The sequence below is a fragment of the Eubalaena glacialis genome, chromosome 6 (genome assembly GCF_028564815.1).
Source record: "Eubalaena glacialis isolate mEubGla1 chromosome 6, mEubGla1.1.hap2.+ XY, whole genome shotgun sequence".
Classification (NCBI taxonomy): Eukaryota; Metazoa; Chordata; class Mammalia; order Artiodactyla; family Balaenidae; genus Eubalaena; species Eubalaena glacialis.
In genome coordinates, this window is record NC_083721.1 from 6251802 (window position 1) to 6269864 (window position 18063).

Genomic DNA, 18063 nt, shown 5'->3' on the forward strand with positions numbered 1-18063 from the left:
GGATGTTTACAGCGTTTTCATTTTAAATAATGCTACAATGAATAATCTTGTAGATGTATGTATTTTTCTAATGATGGAGATGTTATTGGGGGCGGGGTACATTCCTTGAAATGGGATTGCTGGGCCCAAAGATAAACACGTTTGCATCTTATGAGATGCTGATAAAAATTCCTCATAAAGGAGAATTCCAACTTGCTTTCCTCCCTGTGGCGTAAGAGAGTGTCCATTTTCTTACTGTTTACCAACAGTGTGTTACACTTTCTAATTTTTGCCAATTTAATTGGCGAGAGATGGTATCTTAGTTTTATTTTTTATATGTTTTGGCTATTCTTTTATGTGATAGAATATTATATGTAACATGAAATTTACCATTAGCTGTTTCTAAGTATACAGTTCAGTGGCATTAACTGCATTTACAGATGTATGCAACCATCACTGCTCTTCATTTCTAGCACTTTTTCATCATCCCAAATAGCAGCTCTGTACTCATTAAACAAGAACTCCCCATTTCCTTCTCTTCCCAGCCCCTGGTAACCTCTCTTATACTTTCTGTCTCTATGAATTTGCCTATTTTAGGTACCTCATGTAAGTGGAATCACAATATTTGTCCTTTTGTCTTTGGTTTATTTACAGTGTAGTTTACATTTCTCTTATGTGTGAAGTTGAACATATTTTTATATATTTAGAGCCTTTTTCATCTTTGTGCATTGTGTTTCATGTCTCTTGGCTATTTTTCTATCGTGTTTTTGGCCTTTTTCCCCCTTCAAGTTTTAATTTTTTCCACCCTGCTACATTACTGTATTTTTGAGTTAATTTTATCATTGGATTCTGTGAAGTTTTCCAGGTACACTCTCATTTATACAGTATTCAGTTTTACTACTTCTTTTCTAATTTTTATACTTTTAATTGACTTTTCTTGTCTAATTGCAGTATTTAATACTTCCAGTACATTGGTGAATACTAGTGGAGATAGTGGACCATATTCCTGTTGTCAGTGGAAATGTGTCTGCTATTTTCACAATAAGTAAGATGCTTTGTTTTAGGTTTCTACAGTATACATATATATTATGCTAGGGAAATATCAACTAATTCTTATTTTCTTAAGTGTTTCTGAAAAATCAGGAATGATTATAGATTGAGTTTTAATTTTTAGATCAGTAGTATTAATCTTATGATTTTATGTCTTAATTTGGTCTATTTGCAATTAATGGGGAACTTTTAAATTAACACAAGTATAATGTAGAATGTTAAATCCACTTGACCTTTTAAGATAAGTCATAATTTTGTGTTATGGTAGTTTACCTCCTACAGTGGTATGAATTCATTCTCCTGAGTGTTGCAGATGGGTGGAGATTGTTGTGTATATGTGTATGTTGGTTCCATTACGCTTTGGTTTGGAAAGCACTGATAGTAGAAAAAGTATGGGTTTTAGAGTTGGCCTGGTTTCTGATTCCATTTCTTATACTTACTCTTCTGTGACCCCAGGCGTATTTCTTTACATTTCTTAGCCTTGGGTTTCTCTATATATGAAAAGGTAGTAGTGGGCAGGTAGTGACTTGAGATAATACAAAACTCATTGGCAAGACGGATCCAAGATTTGTGGGGTTTGAATCTTGTATAATTTTAGGGACGTTCTTTAGAAAAAGAATTCAAAGTTACAAATAGACACAGGGCCTTGGTAGGCAAGTTAAATTGAAAGCCTCTGAAACTTAAGTTTCATTAGCTTTATCTTAACCCTGCTTCTGTTTACAGAAATATTTTGAGAGTTAATGCAGATAAAACATTTAAAACTTTTTCCCAGAATGCATGGTTTCCAGGTAGTAGATTTTAAGAGTTTATTTTATTACTGTGATTTTTTAGAAGTCTATTTTGAGCATAAAAAACAGACTCCTGTTGAGTAGATCTAGTGTGGTTGGCCTAGGAATCTGTACTCCTTGAATAGCATTGGGCTCACATTTTGAGGAACATTTTTTAAGAATATGTTTACTTTGCATTTTGCCTACTCAAATGAAGTAAACAAAATAGCTATTTCCTTGCAATTCCATCTTTTTAGTTTTGTTTCTCCACAGCATTTTCATTATCCATTTATGACTCACTTAATGTAAGTAGCTGTTATAGGAAAAGGTTGTATCTCAATTTAAAAGTACCTGCTTAGTATCCAAGACCAGAATTTAAAGTAGACGGCAGCTATTAGGGTTGTGGGAATTAGCTACTTGTTCCCCTCTCTTCCTTTAAAGACTTCCATGTTTCAGGTTTAAAAAAAATTACACAGTAAGTACAGGGAGTTCCCATATACTGTTTCCCTAAGTGTTTCCTATTAATAACATCTTGATTTAGTGTGGTACATTTGCAATAACTGATGAACCAATTTTATACATTATCATTAACTAAATTCTGTAGTTTACATTAGGGATCACTCTGTGTTGTATGGGTTTAGACAAATGCATAATGTTATGTACCTACCATAATAGTATCATACAGAATAGTTCCACTGTCCTAAACCCCCCCTCTGCTGTACTTAATCATCACTCCCTCCCCTCTTCCTGAGCTACGGGCAACCACTGATCTTTTTACTGTTTCCATAGTTTTGACTTTTCTAGAATGTCATATAGTTGGATCAAACAATATGTGGCCTTTTCACATTGACTACTTTCTAGTAATATGAGTTTAATTTTCCTCTATGATAAGTCTATATTTAGCTCTGTAAGAAACTGCCCAACTATTATCCAAAGTGGTTGTGTTACATTTTGTATTCTGATGAACAGTGAATGAGAGTTCCTGTGCTTCACATCTTTTTAAGATAGTATTTCTTCCCAACCTCATCTATAGATTCAACACAGTTCCAATCAAAATCCCAGCAAGTTTATTTTGTGGATATTGGCAAAGAGATTCTGAGGTTTGTTTGGAGAAAAAAATGACCCAGAATAGCTAACAATACTGAAGAACAACAAAGGTGCAGGACTGATAGATACTACCTGACATTAAGACTTAGTATAAATCTCCAGTTTTCAAGACAGTGTCGTACTGGTGAAAAAATAGACAAATAGATCAATGGAATAGAATAAGGAACCCAGAAGTAGACCAATACAAATATACTCAACTAGTGTTTGATGGAGGAACAACGACAACTCAACGGACAAAGCGTTGTCTTTTCAACAAGTGGTGTGGAACAACTGGATATCCACATGCAAAAAAAATAAAAAAATCTAGACACAGTCTTTTCACAAAAATTAACTCAAGATATATCATAAACTTAATGTAAATGTAAAACACAATATTATAAAATTTCTAAAAGATAACATATAATAAAAATCTAGGTGACCTTGGGTGTAATGATCACTTTTTAGATAAAATTCCAATAGCATGATCCATGAAGGAAAAACTTGACAAATAGAAAAGCCTGAAAGATACTGTTAAGAGAATGAAAAGACAAGCCATGGACTGGGAGAAAATACTTGTAAAACTCATGTCTGATAAAGGACTTGTATATTTTTTTTTTTATTAAAGAAATTTTGTTTTAACATCTTTATTGGAGTATAATTGCTTTACAATGGTGTGTTAGTTTCTGCTTTATAACAAAGTGAATCAGCTATACGTATATCCCCGTATCTCCTCTCTCTTGCGTCTCCCTCCCACCCTCCCTATCCCACCCCTCTAGGTGGTAGGACTTGTATTCTTTTTTTTTTTTTTTTAATTTTTTTTGAGAAAAGGACTGGGAAGGTCTTTTTTTAAAAAAAATAAATAAATTTATTTATTTATTTATTTTTGGCTGTGTTGGTTCTTTGTTGCTGTGCGTGGGCTTTCTCTAGTTGCGGTGAGCAGGGGCTACTCTTCGTTGCGGTGCGCGGGCTTCTCATTGTCGTGGCTTCTCTTGTTGCGGAGCACGGGCTCTAGGCGCGCAGGCTTCAGTAGTTGTGGCACATGGGCTCAGTAGTTGTGGCTTGCGGCCTCTAGAGCTCAGGCTCAGTAGTTGTGGCGCACGGGCTTAGTTGCTCTGTGGCATGTGGGATCTTCCCGGGCCAGGGCTCAAACCCGTGTCCCTTGCATTGGCAGGCAGATTCTTAACCACTGCGCCACCAGGGAAACCCAGGACTTGTATTCTTAAAACTCAGTAAGAACACAACCCAATTTAAAAATCGACAAAAGATCTAACAGGGACTTCGTTAAAGAAGATATACAGATGGCAGATAAGCACATGAAAAGGTGCTCAACATCATATGTCATTAGAGAATTGAAAGTAAAATGAGATACCACTACCCACCTGTTACAGTGGCTTGAGTCCAAAACACTGAGAACATTTACATTGACTTATTAACTTTGCTCAGAGAATGGCCTCTTGTATCAGTTTCTTTTGTTAATAGTAGTAATGTTAAGTCTCACAAATATTTTCTATTGCCTAATTCTTTGATAAGAAAAAGGGTGTAGTAAAGACACTTGCTTTTTGTTTTAAGTTTACCTATTTTATTACCCGGTTATCATACTTACTCCTGAGATGATTAGAATGACTGTGTGGTTTCTCTTGACTTGTGTTATTTAATCTCAGAGATCAAGATTTTTATTTTATTTTTCTCCCCCTCACAAAATTAGGAGACTTCCTGTGATCAAAGTGAAGGTTCTTGTTCTTCTGAAGAAGAAGAATGGAAAAGTGATAGAAGAAGTGAAAGTGACAGTGAAAGTTCAAGGTACCTGTTTTTACTCGTTTTAATCTTCTAAGCATTTTAGTCATGACATTGAATGCCATCATACTTGAATGGCATTCAAGGTGTAAGAGCTTCCAACTGTGGAACAACTAACATTGTTTTTAATACATTTAAAAGGAGAAGAAAGCTGGATTAACAGCTGTTTCTATAGAAAATATTTTGGGTATTTTTTTTTTGACTATAAAACATTTGAGCCAACAGTGTAAATATGTGTACTCAAAACATCAATTTAGTCTTGGGCTACGTTTATAAAGAGGAGTATACAACGTCTGTGTGATAAAATCACCGTTGAATTTATTATTAGTTATTGCATACGTTGATGAAAGTTCAATTAACTATCAAGAAGAAAAAAAAAAGGGAATTTTATTCAAGCCAAACTGAGGATTATAACCAGGAAGCAGATTCTCAGGAAGCTCTGAGAACTGTTCCACCTGTTAGAAGCTGAAGGCACGGTCATGTACACTTTCAAGACAAATGATGGTACATCAGGATGACATAGTGCTATTTTATATAAAGTTCACCAAGAATACATAGTCCAGGTAAACTTTTACAAAGTGAGCACCAAGTACTATGACCCCCTACAGAGCTGGGAAAGAATGTTATTCTTTTAAGAAGTTAAATTGCTAACGTCAGAAGAAAGAAAAAAAATTGATCTTTACTGTTGAGCAGACACTCCCATCTTTGAGCAGCTCTGGTTAATGTTTAATGCCGATGCCCGCTGCACATTAGGGAGGGTGGAGGCCCAAATGGACACAGAGAATTTTATGTTTAATTTTTCTTGTCCTGCCTTAAAATATAAACTTGATTTTATCATGCGTATTACCTTTTGTTTAGTTTTGGTATCCAAATTTCATGGGACTAAGATGTTAACATCTGTTCCTTGTCTTGGTAAATGTCAACTTTGTCCTGGCAGATGCTCCAGCCAGAAACCTGGACATCATTCTCTCTTCATAACATTTCCATCACCAAGTCTAGAAAATTCTCCCTTCTAAATATGACTCAGATTATTTTAATTTCCATTGATACTGTGCTTTACAGACCACCATACCATACTCCTGGCTTCCTTTCTTGTCTTCTTTTATTCCATTATGCTTAGGAGCTGGAGTGATTTCTAGAGCACTTGTCTACCCTTGTTTTTGTTTGTTAACTTAATTTTAATTGTGGTGAAATATACAGAACATAAAATTCACCATCTTAACTGTTTTTAATTGTACAGTTCAGTAGTGTTAAGTACATTCACAGTGTTGTGCACCCAATCTCCAGAACTCATTTCATCTTGCAAAACCGAGACTGTATACCTACTAAACAACAGTTTGCCACTCCACCCCATCCACCCCTGGCAACCACCATTGTCCTTTCTATCTCTGTATTCACTATCTTTTAATTTAACTTTTCTTGAATTTTATTGTACAGAGCAGATGCTCTTAAGATTTTTAAAACAGCTCTTTTTATAACATAAAATATAATACAAAAATAATATTTGTAATAAATACCTTTGGAACTGTGTGTTTTATCAAGCCTGAGAGGTATGTGGTTGGACAATGATGGCCCCAGTAGAGGATTTTTATCCTTTTCTGTGTTTGCTAAAGCTGGGAGTGGGCCAGGGGCTAGTTTTCTAGTTTCCTATTTGACTCTGCTTTTGCTCCAGGGTAGGTTAGGACTAGGCCCTCTCTGGGATCTTTTCTCATATCAGGGAGAGTCCCCCTGTTGGCAAGAAGCTTTGTCCACTTAGAGTTTTCTGTTCTGTGCTTTCCTTGTGGCTCTCAGTGTAGTCACTGACGGTTTGTCATTCCAGTTACAATTTCTAGTCCCATTTTGGAGCCTCCTGCGGTTTAGGGGGCGTGCTGCTCTTCTGCACAGTCTCTCCTGCTTTCGTAGCTACACTCACTTTTGGAAAGGGTATTATTAGTTGGCTCTAGATGTTGTCTTCTATGAGGTCTCATCCAAATTATACTTACAAAAAATTTCTCAGGCTTATATCCTTTCCTAATTTCCAGTGTCAGTGAAGATTTTTCTCCTTCTCATGGTCTTTGGTCATTTCAATATGCACTGATAGGGAGGGCAGTCGAATCTTCCCAGGATCTTTTCTTTCCTCCTTGTTGTCTCTCCTCTCTTAAGGTTGTAGGATGAATTTACTCTTAGGGCTTAGATTCTGGTTCTGTACAACTGAAACTGTTTTCCTCTCTAGTGGCTCTTCATCTAGATATTCTGATTGGACGGCTGACGCAGGCATCAATCTGCAGCCTCCTTTACGAACGTCATCCCGTCGACGAATTACTCGGTTTCGTAGTAGTTCAGAGGACGAAATGTCTACTGAGAATTTATCTCCTCCAAAAAGGAGACGAAAGAGAAAGAAAGAAAATAAGCCTAAAAAAGAGGTAAGAAAAGTATATCTTTAAAAATACCATCTATCTACACTTTTCTAGTTTCTGTCCATATTTAGAAATTAGAAATCTTTGGGAATTTGGAGGCTTTATTATTATTATTTTTTTGATCGATTTACATCATCAGGAGTCAAACGTAAGATGCAAACAAACTTATTTTTGGAAAATCTCCTTTGTTATTAAAACTTCTCTAATCTGCTCTGAGCTGGACTTGGCACTTATACCTTTCTGAATCTGTAACTTAGAGGGAAAGCTCTATTTTGCTCGGATCCCCACCATAACTCTTACTTTGTCCTCCAGTTCCAACACCAAAAATATACTTCAAGGCATTTTAAGATCCTTTCTTCTTGTTTTGTCTGCTGTTGTCCTGTTTCCCATTTTCATTTGACATGTTCTGTCTTCATACTTTTCTCCTGATTGTAATATTGCTTTACCTTGTTCCATGTACAGTGCTACATGTGCTCCTGTCATATAGGTAGCTGTTGTTATTTAAAGATGCTATGTCTTTGTATTAGGTATCTATTGCTGTGTAACAGATCATCTTGGAACTTAGCTTAAAAACAAGAAACATTTATTATTTCATGTTTTGATGAATCAGGAATTTGGGAACTGATTAGCTGAGTTTTGGCTGATGAGGTTGCAGTCATCATGTTAGCTTGGGTCACAGTTGTCTAAAGGCTTGACTGGGGGTGGATCTTTGAAGTTTGTTCATGGGGCAGTTGGCTGCTGGCCTCAGTTCCTTACCATATGGGCCCCTCCATAGGGCTGCTTGAGTGTCTTCTTGACATGGTAGCTGATTGTCCCCACAGCAGGTGATCCAAAAATTAAGCAAGGGCTAAGCCTTTTATGACCTAGTCTTGGAAGTCGCACATTGTTACTTCTGCTTTTTTCTATTTGTTAGAAGTAGTTGGAGCCCACATTGAGTGGAGGATACTTAGGCTCCACCTCTTAAAGAGGAAAGGAGGCGTATCAAAGAATTTGTGGTTATATTTTAAAGTTACCAGTCTTTTTTTTTTTTTTTTAATTTTTTTCCATTATGGTTTATCACAGAATATTGAATATAGTTCCCTGTGCTATACAGTAGGACCTTGTTGTTTATCCATCCTAAATATAATAGTTTGCATTTGCTAACCCCAAACTCCCATTCCATCCCTGTACCACCCCCCGCCCCCTTGGCAACCACTAGTTGTTCTCTATGTCTGTGAGTCTGTTTCTATTTCATAAAAGTTCATTTGTATCATATTTTAGATTCCACATGTGATATCATGTGCAAAATTACCAGTCTTAAAACCTCAAATCAAGAGGAGACTCCCTGAGATGATTAGTCTGTGGTGAAATTCACTGTGGAGTCTTGGCAAAGCAGCCTTAGTGTGTTGAAGAGGACCCAGCTGGAAATTAGACCCGCTTCATGGGATGTAAAGTGCTATGCAGAATCTGTTAGAAATTCAGGAGACGCTAGGAAAGTGCTAGGTAGATCTACAGTGCTTGCACAGCTGATAATGTTCCTATGTATGTTAAAGAACCAAATATGTATGCTGTTTAAAAACTAATCATTAGGTGACATGCTAATAAAACAGCCATTCTGAATGGTGAAGTCTTTTGTTTTTCAATTAAACGGTGCACGCTGCCCCTTTCTATTCTATTAAACTTTGTTCTCTTCCCCTTGGCAGAATCTGCGGAGGATGACTCAGGCAGAGCTTGCAAACATGGAACGTTTATATGAATTTCATCCTCCGGTTTGGATAACTGACACCACACTTCGGAAGTCTCCTTTTGTTCCTCAAATGGGTGATGAGGTGAGAGTAATAAAGTTTAAAAATGTGAATATGGAACGTAAAATTAATATTACTCTTAGGTTTTTATTTTTAAATGTATACTTCCCTTTTGTAGGTAATATATTTTCGACAGGGTCATGAAGCTTATATTGAGGCTGTCAGAAGAAATAACATTTATGAACTGAACCCTAACAAGGAGCCATGGAGAAAAATGGATCTTAGGGTAAGATGATGGTAAATCATTAAGCATTTAGCACATACATGTATAGTTAAATTATTTATAAATCCGTTAAAAATAACCTGCTGGAGGCATACTTCATTACTACCTTTCTGTTAATTTCCAACTTAAAAACATTTCTGCTATTACCTGCTAAGCATTAAGGTCTAGTCAGAAGACATGCTTGTCAGTGGGCACTCTGTACATTATTGGAAGGCAGCTTGGCTGTATATATCATTAATCTTAAAATGATTGTACCCAGGACAGATTTTCAAAAGAAGTGCAAGTTTTCAAAAAAACCAATACAAATTGGAAAAAAAGGTTCAACCTCACATGTAATAAAATACAGAAAAAACTTTAGCTTCTCTGTACTTAACCAATTTTATGTATATACATATTTTTAACATTTAAAGAAAGAAAATACCATGTTTTAACAAGTAGCAAAGGTTTAGGTTTGTTAATAGTTGTTCAACTTGGTCATAAGGGTGCATGAAACAGGTGCAGGCTCCCTATAGGGTATCTTGGCAGTTGGAATTGAAACTGAAAATATTTAGACCTTTTAAATCAGCAGTTCTACTTTTGGTAATTTAGGAAACAACCAGAAGTGCATACAAATTTAAATTCTGTATCACTGTTTATAAAAACAAAAAATTAGGAAAAAATCCAAATATCCCACAGTACTGAACGAACCAAACCATGATATATTCACACATTTGGCTACTATGTAGAGCCCACCATGTAGCCGAGGCTTTTAAAATGTTTGTAGAATGAATGTTACATATTCACAGTGTGTTACTAAGAGGAAAAACGGGATGTGAAATTCTGTTTTTGGTTATGATAAAAATTTAAAGACATATGGTCAACCAAAATAAATACATTAAAATGTTAGTGGTGATTACATGTAGAGTAGTATTACAGGTGATTTTTAATCTTTATACTTCATATTTTTGATACTTTCATTAACTGTTAGAAGATGAAAAAACTTAGTGGCTCTACTTCTATGAATTTGGCTTCAGATACATTCAAATTTATGTCTCTTTCACTTATTACTGTGTACCTGAGGACAGCTGATCCTCATTTTTCTTGTTTTCTGTATTTACGAATTTGCCTTTCTCACTGTTTGCTATTTGTAACACCAAAATCAGTACTCAAGGTGCTTTCTAGTCATTTGCAGACATGCACAGTGTGGCAAAAGATTTGAGTTGTCTGCCCAGCATGTTCTCAGCTGAGGTTGAACAAGGTGATACTTCCTTCTTTTGAGCTCTCATATTGTAAATAAGTGTTCTTTTTGCAGTCTATTCAGTGCCACATTAAACATTTTTCAGATTTTTGTGCTTTTTTTTTCAGATTTTTGTGTTGGTGACTTGCTGTTTAAGATGGCCCCCTAGCGTAGTGCTAAAGTGCTGTCTTGTGTTACTATGTACAAGAAGGTGATGATGTACCTTATGGAGAAAATCTGTGTGTTAGATAAGCTTCTTTTAGGCATGAGTCATAGTGCTGTTGGTTGTGAGTTCAATGTTAATGACTCAACAACCTAGATTAAATGACATGTCTTTACATAGAAATTCACATTACACAAGATACTATCTTAATTAGGTGACTGAAATGTTACGACTGGGGGCCTGTAGCCACCTAGCCTTGTATTCCCTCCAGGAGCAGTGGTTCAGTATTCACTGGGAACTCACTAATTCATCATTTTGGGTGGCACTACAGAATAGTAAGAATACTGCAGATAATGAGAACCAACTGTATTTTTAGCACTTTGTTTGGTATATTATAACAATAACATTTTGTGCAGTGAATAAATGGATGAATCATCTCATATTCTTAGTATTAAGGAAACAGGTATTGGGGGAAGGCTAATTACAGTATAATGAGTAGGATGCTCTGTCATGGTAGGAAGTTTCTCCCATTCCCTGTCTTACCCCTACTGCCTGGAATAGGTCATGGCACATAGATCTTCAACAAATATTTATTGAAATGTATTAGGTAGAAATTTAATGTCAAGTTTTTGAAGAATAATAAGCCAAATGCTTACATAGTTTGATTTGCATAGTACAAAATTATATAAATGAAAATGTTTCTCTAGGAAGAGAAGAAAGCCAGAAGGAAATTCTGATTGTGCACAGTGGTTGTGTTTAGATACTGAGCTGATGGGTGATTTGTGTGTTCCTTCTTATACTTTTGTTGTGTTTTTTTCTAAAGTTAGTATATTCCTTACGTTAGAAACAGTGTTAAATACCGGTCTTCAAAAAGATGTGAAGATTTAGCAAAAACGATTGTAAAAAATGGTAAATTAAACCCCTCTTCTGGTTTGGAATCCTAAATTGTGAGCTGACTTAATTTGGCAATATGTGGAGAATTATAATCTTGAGGAATTGCTTTATTTTAACCATTTATTCTTTTAAAAATATCTGTTAAAGGATCAAGAGTTGGTCAAAATAGTTGGAATACGATATGAGGTTGGTCCCCCTACACTTTGTTGCCTCAAGCTAGCATTTATAGATCCTGCAACTGGAAAACTTATGGACAAATCTTTCTCTATTAGGTATGTGTTACTTTTTAAAAAATGGAATTATTTAAATTTAGATTTTCCCTCTCGCTGATCAGCATGTCCTTTGCATTCAGCTGCAGGGTAAATAGTAGAGCACTGTGGACAGCCCAAGATGTAAGTTGAAGTTCTGATAGATGGGACCCACTGGAAGTAAAAATACTGGTACTGCAGCAGCAGTTAGGCAGGAGCGTGTTTTATACATTTTTCGTGCCACTTAAATGTGTAGAGAATTCTGGCCTGTAGTGGAAATTGCTTCTGCATTTGTTTTTGAGAAAATGTTAGAATAAATAATTTGCTAAACCTGTGCTGTCCAATATGGTAGCTGTTAGCTACGTGTGGCTGCCGAGTACTTGAACTGTCGCTAATTTGAATTGAGTGTGATGTAAGTGTGCACATTGGATTTTGAAGGCTTGGTATGAAGGCAAAGAATGTAAAATATCTCATTATTTTGTATTGATTATGTGGTGAAACAATATTTAGGATATATTGGGTTAAATAAAATACACTATTAAAATTAATTTCAGTGGTTTCTTTTTACTTTAATAAGGCTAGTCAAAAATTAAAAATTACATATGTGGCTCCCATTGTATTTCTTTTGGACATTGCTGCTCTAGACTGTAACCTGCTGTGCAGGAAATTTAACAGTCTTTTATTTTTGTTTAGATATCATGATATGCCAGATGTTATTGACTTTCTTGTACTGCGTCAGTTTTACGATGAAGCAAGACAGAGGAACTGGCAGTCTTGTAAGTCTGTCCTTACCCTGAGAAATGAATCTCTCATTTTATTGCTCTAAATTTTTTGGTTGTGGTGCTGCTTATTATGGTGGATGCAAACATGTAAATTCTGGAAAGAAATATAAGACTGCTAAGTATATTTTGCTTAGGGCTTGGTATGGTATGTGACATTTTGGAAGGATGATTTCTTACTCCTGGAATATGGGCTAGAGTAGACCTTCTATTTCCTTTCAGACTTGTCCACACTGCATTACTTCCATCTTTAATGTGACACTGGTATAATTCACAAAATTACCTGTAATGTAAAAGAATAAGAAAGTTGAAAAATAACGCAATAATGTTCTGGTATGCCAGAGTATCTTAACCTTTGATAATCATATCAACCCAGACTTAAATAGGTTGACTTGAGGTAACCATTCCTTTAAAAAATAAAAAATTTGTGTAAAACTTACGCTTTATAATAACCATGAATTGTATGGGTCGACAGAAAAAATAAAATCACCTAAATGTAGGCACTAACTTTTGAGTGTGGCTTTTTGAATGTGGTTTCAGTGTGGTTTTCATGGTGACTATTTAAGGCAGGCTGGTAGGCTCACTTGCTTAGACTTGTGTAGGTTATTAATCTCCTTAGGACATAATTGATGACTGTAATTAGGCCAGCAACTGTAATAGTTATTTCACAGGTGTATATGTATTACTTTCCGGTATATAATGCTGTCTGGGGAGCTCATGTATTGAGTTTGACTTTAGTCACCTAGGAGAATGAAAAGTCATTCTCCTTTTATCAATTTTAGTGAAATACTAAGTTCTACCTAGGCTGTGTCAGCTGGTGCACACATTCATAAATGATGTTAAGACCTCATTAATTTTCCTAATTCCTGCTGCCTTTTTCTGCAGGCAATAGAAACAGGTAAATAAATTCCCTGAGTTGTCCCTATTTGAAACGAAATCTTATCGGAGAGTGTGGCTGCTCTTAGTAGACTTTTTTTTTTTTTTTTAAATTAATAGCTACTCTATTTATTTATTTATTTATTTATTTATAGCTGTGTTGGGTCTTCGTTTCGTGCGAGGGCTTTCTCTAGTTGCGGCAAGCGGGGGCCACTCTTCATCGCGGTGCGTGGGCCTCTCACTATCGCGGCCCCTCCCGTTGCACTTTTTTTTTTTTAGTAGACTATTTTTAATGGTAACGTCCACACAAGTAATCAGGGTTATTTTGGGGACTGGAGGTGTAAAGGAAAGTTTTCTTGAAGAGAAACATCTAGCCACCAAAGACAAAACAGAACAAAACAAAAAACAAACCAGACAGCTGGAATATGTAGAAGTTAATGTTGTACAGCCAAGTCCCAAAGAACTTTATAGTTTCCTAGCCAATCTGGTTTTCAACCCCCATGATGTGTAAATTAGAAGCTCTCATTTTTTTCTACCAACATGCCCATTCAAAAAAATTTCTTAACCTTGATTCTCTACAAGTAAATGCTAGAGATTGATTCCTGACTACCCCTTGTAATTTGGTGGGTTTTGTTTTATTTTTGAGGTTGTGAAATTATTGTATCATATCTTCTATGCTAATTAATTTGTTTTTGCTCCCCCATAAAAATCTTACTTCTTCTCCTGAAGTTTGAGCAGTTATTATAGGAAGTTGCTTGTGAGAACTTTTTACTGAGCAGATGTTTATCCTGCTTTTGACTAGCCAAAATAGGTTTATTTGAAAAATCTTAATGGAATAGAAAAGCCCATTTTTACCATGAGAAAATGCATTTTTTAAGCCTCCTTTTAATTTAAAGTTTTTAGTCTTACACCAAAGAACTATTTTTATCTCAACTGAAAGTATTCTAATATTAGATAAATAGGGAAGAAAAATACTACCTAATTCTTGGTGTCAAAGACTGGCTCCCTTAGTAACCATATATTTTTGTATTAGGCTTCTCAAAATGAAGCCCCTGGATTTGTTATTATTACAGTAATACTTATTGTAACAAATATTATAATTGATATTTGTTAAATTGGGTTATTTATAGAATTGGACAGAAACCATGGTGTTACATCAAAATTTTAGTATATTCCTTCCATTAAAAAGGTTTGTTGTTAAAATTTATTAAGACTTCTTTTTAAAGTTGAAGTGTTGTTTTGGAATATCTGTATTAATGAAATACTGTCAAAAGTAGAATTTTATTAATGGTAGAAGGGTGGGGGGATGAGGGGCTTATGGGTTTCTAATGATTTTGAAGTAAAATATACATAAAGATCATGTTTATACAAATTTGAAAATATATTAACCTCAAAACATGTAGCTCCAATAGTTGTGATATTGCTATGTTTTTCAGTTTTACAGAATTTATTGAAAGCATACTTTCTTTAGTCAAGACTGTTTGTGGGGAATATTCTCTTTCTTGGGAGTGATATGTAGCTTTAATTTTGATTGATACTATTTCTGTAAAACTTTCCTTGAAGAAAGTATTGTTAATCTAGCAAAGAATTATTAATGAAGGATAAGTAACTTTTTTTATATTGATTTTGTTTTGAAAACGATGGGATGGATGGGAAGGAGGGGATAGGGTTATTATAGCAGTCTGTGTTTCTTTTGTAATATATGTAAAACAAAGATCGAATACAGTTTCTTTCTCTAGAAGTTGTTAACAGTTATAGAGTACACTTAGAAATGTATATGTATAATCTAAAATCACTGAAGTCAGTTGAAGTATTCTTTCCAGTTACTTTGGTTTGTATAGGGAGCTCTCCTAAGGTCTGCTTGCCTGCTTTTATATTATGCTGAGATAATGGGGTATGTGGATGTTTAATTCTTTTAAATAATAAATAAGTATTTTCAAGGGTACATTTAGACCTGATTTTTATTATGAGATCTTAAGAATTAGAACACCGTTTTATGTGGAGATATATATATAGCAGCAACTTTAGAAGAATCATGGATTAACTTCTGATCATACGTTTATAACTTGTTTTATTCAGGAAATGTTACATATTTCATAAGTATATTTAATATGCTTATTAAATATTTATCGATTTGTATACATCGTAAAAGATTTTTGAGTTTTGTTAAATTTTGTTCTTTGTAATAGAACTTATTTTGGAGTGGGCATTTGGATCCATTAAATAATGGAACCTAGTCATAAACCGTTTTCATCAATTATATTATATGGTTTTATACCTTTGGTAAATTGCCGAGTGTAGTACTATGTCTTTTTCACGTATGTTTTATCACTAAAGATTGCAGGTAAGTGGCGAAGAATGGCTAAGTTTAAGATAAAAATATTATTTGATTTGTTTTATCTGTGTCATAGGTATTTTATAAGTTAAAAATGTTAATGTTAGCAAATTGATGTCTCAGACTTGGTCGTCTCTCTTATAGGTGACAGGTTTCGTTCTATCATTGACGATGCTTGGTGGTTTGGAACGGTGCTGAGTCAAGAGCCGTATCAGCCACAGTACCCTGATAGTCATTTCCAGTGTTACATTGTTAGGTATGTATGCAGATGAAAAGCAGTCATCTACAAACATTTGTTCATTGCGGCAGGTTGTGGTATGAATGATGTGTTTCAGGTTAAAAAAAACACCATTGAGTTCATTGTTAAGTCACGTCAGTCTCACCTTTGCAGCATCTCTCTAGAATGCCTCTGTTACTAGTACCCGCCTTGGTACAGGTTCTACTTGCTTCCCTGGGACTTTTTTTGTAGCCTCCTAATATTTCCTCAACCCAATATTGCGGGATCATTGTTCAGGAGGAGCACATGTTACTTCATTTCCCGTGTTCAAAAAAAGTCTTTGCTGCCTTTCCATTGGCTGTGGAAACAAAGTCCACATTCTGAAGTGTGGCATTCAAGGCCTTCACACTGTCTTTCTTCACTTACCCTGGGTACAGGCCACACAGGATTTCTGGTTTTGTCCTTGAATCCACCATACATTTTTATACTTGTTTGTTATAATCTATTTGAAAAAAAACCATACTGTTAATATTTAAACTTACTGCTACAGTGAGGTTAATTTTTGCATTTTCTATCTTTTTGTTTACTCTTGTAGTGGGTACCTAGTTATTCGCCACAGGTTTTTTTTTTAATTTTTTATTTTTTATTGGAGTATAGTTGCTTTACAATGTTGTGTTAGTTTCTGCTGTACAGCAAAGTGAATCAACTATACATACACATATATCCCCTCTTTTTTGGATTTCCTTCCCATGTAGGTCACCACAGAGCACTGAGTAGAGCTCCCTGTGTTATGCACAGTGTTCTCATTAGTTATCTATTTTATACATGCTATCAATTGTCTTTATGAAAGGCTAACCAGACTTTTTTTGGTTTTAACAGGTGGGACAATACTGAAATTGAAAAACTTAGCCCTTGGGACATGGAACCAATACCTGATAATGGTATGTAATTTTTAAACAATGAAAATATATTTTCAAGTTTTTATCTTACTAATGCACATAGAGCACATTTGTGGTCTTTGAGAAACATTTTTAAATTATGGTAACTGTGAGCTTTACTAAAACAAGTGAACAGAATTATGTGTATCTGGCTCCTTAATTCTTATCCTGTTTCCAGCTTGTTGCTCGCTGTATCTTAGTCACCAACTGTCATTTCTCATGTAACTGTGCTTTAGTCTCTTCTTGATCTCCTTAACATAGCCTCCATTTCCCTTTCCTCATCCTTATTCTTTTACCCTTGTTCTTTCTTCAGAGAAGAGCTCTAACCTGGCTTGCGTCTGTCTTTCGCATTACCTCAACTTGTCTGAGAGGTAGAGGCCTCTGTTCCAAAGGCCGTCTCTTCTCCAGTGCTTGCTGTCCCACTCCTTTGAACTTCTCTTGGACCTGGTATTTACACTTAGTTCATTCCCTCCAACAGTTTTAGTTTCCTCCTTCCTATCTCCATTCAAGTTTGGATTTGTGTCTTGTACCTTAAAACAGCTTTCATTTCGTTTTCTTGAACATTTTGCTACTGAATTACTTCACTCTTGTTAAACTTTTTGAAGGGGTACCCTATATATCTGTTGCCTCCCATCTCTCCACTATCAAGCTTTCTTTTATATTAGTGTTGATTCAACATAAAAACATGCAAGAACTTGTGTCCTTCCACATCCACCATTTTTGACACATGAAATCTTTGCTCTGTGTTTTCTTCTTGTGTCTGCCTTAAGGATCAAGCCCTTTTTCCTTTGTGTTTTATTCTCTGTCATATCTCCATCAACTGTTGCCTTGCTTTACTTTGGAAATAAGGAGTCTTTTTTTTTTTTTTTCTCTTTTTGTTTTTTTTTAACATCTTTATTGGAGTATAATTGCTTTACAATGGTGTGTTAGTTTCTGCTGTATAACAAAGTGAATCAGCTATACAGATACATATATCCCCATATCTCCTCTCTCTTGCGTCTCCCTCCCACCCTCCCTATGCCACCCCTCTAGGTGGTCACAAAGCACCGAGCTGATCTCCCTGTGCTATGCGGCTGCTTCCCACTAAGGAGTTTTTTTCAAAAAAATTTGTTTTAAATAACTACACTCTTGAAAGTCACCAGTGACTCCTTTATTAAATTTTCTTTTGAGCTTAGTATCTTAACAAATAATACTTAGCAATATGAAATGACATTTTGCGTTGTATAAAGCATATATAGATAAGTGAAAACCAACATTTTTTTGAGGTCTTACTCTGCTGCTAAGAACTTCATATGTATCCATTCATTTAATCTTACTC

At 35.3% G+C, this 18063-nt stretch overlaps 1 protein-coding gene across 3 annotated transcripts in view; it reads left to right on the forward strand.

The window, feature by feature from the left end:
• The window catches only part of BRWD1 (bromodomain and WD repeat domain containing 1), a 123223-nt gene that overhangs the window by 70524 nt on the left and 34636 nt on the right, over positions 1-18063 (forward strand). For all 3 annotated transcript variants that reach the window (XM_061193903.1, XM_061193904.1, XM_061193902.1), the window contains exons 22-29: positions 4588-4682; positions 6889-7078; positions 8755-8880; positions 8975-9082; positions 11500-11624; positions 12294-12376; positions 15735-15846; positions 16687-16748. In XM_061193903.1, the coding sequence (XP_061049886.1) occupies positions 4588-4682; positions 6889-7078; positions 8755-8880; positions 8975-9082; positions 11500-11624; positions 12294-12376; positions 15735-15846; positions 16687-16748 (901 nt within the window). The remainder of the gene's footprint in view (positions 1-4587; positions 4683-6888; positions 7079-8754; positions 8881-8974; positions 9083-11499; positions 11625-12293; positions 12377-15734; positions 15847-16686; positions 16749-18063) is intronic.